Raw genomic sequence first — 3,162 nt, forward strand, 5'->3', positions numbered from 1 at the left:
ACTTTTATGTACCAAAAAATTTATAGGGATGTCTACAGCTACCGTTATAAACTGACGTAGCACCACCTGATTGCAAACCATGGGACCCACACTGAAATTTTGGAGGAAGGTGGCATCACCTGGTTGGAAATGGGTGGGTAGGCGGGTCGGGGGCACATTTATTTAGGGGGAAAGGTGGTGTGGGTGGGGCACCTACATCACAATCTGTATTAGCATTTTTAGATATTTATGTCGATTTATCGGTCATGTGAACTTCTCATATATCCTAGCCACACTTTTAAGCACCTGGCTCGGATGTCCTGATTTCAGATGCATAAAAGTGTGGCTCGGATGCATCTCTCGTGTGTACTAGACATATTAGTTGTCCTTGTGTTGTGCATGATCAACAATGCTAATGATAGAATGAAATATTCTTAATTGTATTCACAACATCGACGCATCATTTATCTATCATCATGACATAATATTTTTTATTTCAATTGATCCCTGTGTTAAGAAAAATGAAAAAAAAGGAATTGTGTTGATGCTTTCATGGAGTTTTCCCAGATGTACTATATGAATCTATGATCAATACAGATCATAGTTACATCTCTAGTGCATTAGTTAAAACACCTAATGTTTTAGTGTAGACAACATACAATGCCGCCCTAATATCCTCGCCTTTCTTCTGGTATATAAAGTAGGTCACTGCTCCGAGGCCATGGCAGGCGGCCCATCAAACCTCGGCAAGATCCGGTGCACTCGGCGTGCACAAGGCTCCGCGGCAGTGCTGGCAATCGGAACGGCAAACCCAGTGAACCACGTGTCTCAAGAAGAGTTCCCTGACTACTACTTCCGTGTCACCAAGAGCGAGCACCTCACTGACCATAAAGACACATTCAAGACAATATGTAAGCATGCAAACGTATATACTAGCTACAGTGAACGCATAGTCCACGAATGCAACCTTTGATCCCTGGGAAGTTTTTAAGACCTAACGATGCCATGCCTATGTATGATCTAACTTCTGACATGCTTTATTATATTGTCGGTGTTTCGGTCACTAAAATCTGACCAGGTGGTGCGATTGGCACAGAGAATCGTTCCTTTCAATACACGGAGGAACAGCTGAACTCTTACCCTGACTTCCTGCTTCAACACACGTTGCCATCCCTTGAAGTTCGGCTTGATATTGTGGCTAGTGCTGCTCCACAACTTGCCGCATCAGCCGCCAAGAAGGCCATTGCAAAGTGGGGACGTCCGGCCACTGACATCACCCACCTTGTCGTCAGCACCAACTCGGACGCCAGCGCCCCAGGCATCGACGTACACTTGGTTTCACTTCTTGGCCTTCGCCTCAACATCTGCCGTACGATGCTCCAACTGAACGGCTGCTTCGCTGGCAGCTCTGCTTTGCGCTTGGCAAAAGACCTTGCTGAGAACAACCGCGGAGCACAGGTCCTTGTGGTTTGCGTGCAGCTCTCCATTGCTGGTTTCTGTGGCCCGGACGACCACTTAGACACCCTCATTATTCATGCGATGTTCGGCGATGGGGCTGGAGTGGTCATTGTCGGTGCTGATACCATGCACCCTGTCGAGCAGCCGATGTTTGAGATGGTGTCTGCCTCACAGACCATCATACCGGGCACCCAGCATGTGCTCGGCGTGAACATGGGGAGCTATGGTGTTGGTGGCAAAGTTTCCACCGAACTGTACAAACTGGTGGCAGACAACATCGAGCCATGCCTTTCGGAGGCATTTGGTCCACTTGACATGGGTGCCCAGTGGAATGACCTCTTCTGGGCAGTTCACCCTGGAGCCCGTGGGATATTGGATGGAATCGACAAGAAACTCCAGTTGGAGCCCACAAAGCTAGCGGCGAGCCGAAGTGTTCTACGAAACTTTGGTAACATGTTTAGCGCTACTATCATCTTCGTGCTGGATGAGCTACGACGGCGAATGGACAAGGAAGGAGAGCGAGCAGAGTGGGGGGTCATGCTCGGATTCGGTCCAGGATTCACTATCGAGACGATGGTGCTGCACACTACCGGCGCTCTAAACAAAAACTAGCAACTCATTAATTAAGTGTGCTTGCAACCTTCGTGCCTATTACAATCATTCCCGTTTTTGTACTCTTATAATTGTGCTTAATGTATCTCGTGATGTTTTATGGGATCACTGTACTCCAAAGTTAATCAAATAAAATGTCACTTCATGATGTTATTGCTACTCTTAAACTTAAACTTACCATTCAAGTTTCTACATATAAGTCATACCTAGTTTGACGGTCAAAAATCATTCTTTGACCAAAAGTTAGTTCAATGGTATATAGTTTATCATACACATAATAGTAATCATTAGATGTATTCAAAAACACTTTTATATGATTATGATTTAGTATTTCTACATATTGTATGAGAGATCGGAGATTTATGGTCCAAACATGAATTTGGATCAGGTTTCACTGTCGAGACGATGTTGTTGCACGCTAATCGCGCTCTGAAAAAAAACTAGCAACTCATTAATTAAGTGTGCTGTTTTGCACTGGCGGAGCTATTTGTATTGCTGCAGGGGCCATGCCCCCCCCCCCACAGCCTATGGATTTTTTGTGAAGCAAATTTTTTTTGGTTGTACAAATTGAGAGAAATACAGTTTTTGGCCCCTCCAGAAAATTATAATTCATCATTGGCCCCCTCAACCATTACTCGCTAGCTCCGCCACTGCTTGTCTGCCTTGTAACCTTCGTGTGACTACTACAATCATTCCCGTGTTTGTACTCTTAATTGTGCTAGCTTAATGTATCTCGTCATGTTTTATGGGATCACTGCAATCCAAATTAAGTTAAATAAAATGTCCCCACATGTACCTCGGTACTCTTAAACTTAAAGTTACCATTCTAGTTTCTACGTATAAGTCATAGCTACTTTGACTGTCCACATTCATTCTTTGACCAAAAGTTAGTTCAACGGTATAGAGTTTATGATACACAAAATAGTAACCATTAGATTTGTATACAAAAACACTTTTTTATGATTATGATTTAGTAAATATTGTCTAAATATTGTGTGAGCGATCAGAGATTTTATTGTTCAAACATGAATTTGGGCAACCAAAATAAGGAGTAAGATGGAGCCTACACTACTGGAATCTGGTTTTGTGCGGAGTTTGAAAACTATGGTGAGT

The 3,162-nt window shown here is 43.8% G+C and overlaps 1 protein-coding gene across 1 annotated transcript; it reads left to right on the forward strand.

Moving 5' to 3' along the window:
• The first annotated feature begins 263 nt into the window (after positions 1-263).
• Positions 264-2,197, forward strand: LOC125540632 (bisdemethoxycurcumin synthase-like). Its single transcript, XM_048704233.1, has 2 exons — positions 264-890; positions 1,058-2,197. The coding sequence occupies exons 1-2, from the start codon at positions 701-703 to the stop codon at positions 2,047-2,049; spliced, it is 1,182 nt and encodes a 393-aa protein (XP_048560190.1). The 5' UTR covers positions 264-700; the 3' UTR covers positions 2,050-2,197.
• Positions 2,198-3,162: the final 965 nt, after the last annotated feature.

The sequence above is a fragment of the Triticum urartu genome, chromosome 2 (genome assembly GCF_003073215.2).
Source record: "Triticum urartu cultivar G1812 chromosome 2, Tu2.1, whole genome shotgun sequence".
Classification (NCBI taxonomy): domain Eukaryota; kingdom Viridiplantae; phylum Streptophyta; class Magnoliopsida; order Poales; family Poaceae; genus Triticum; species Triticum urartu.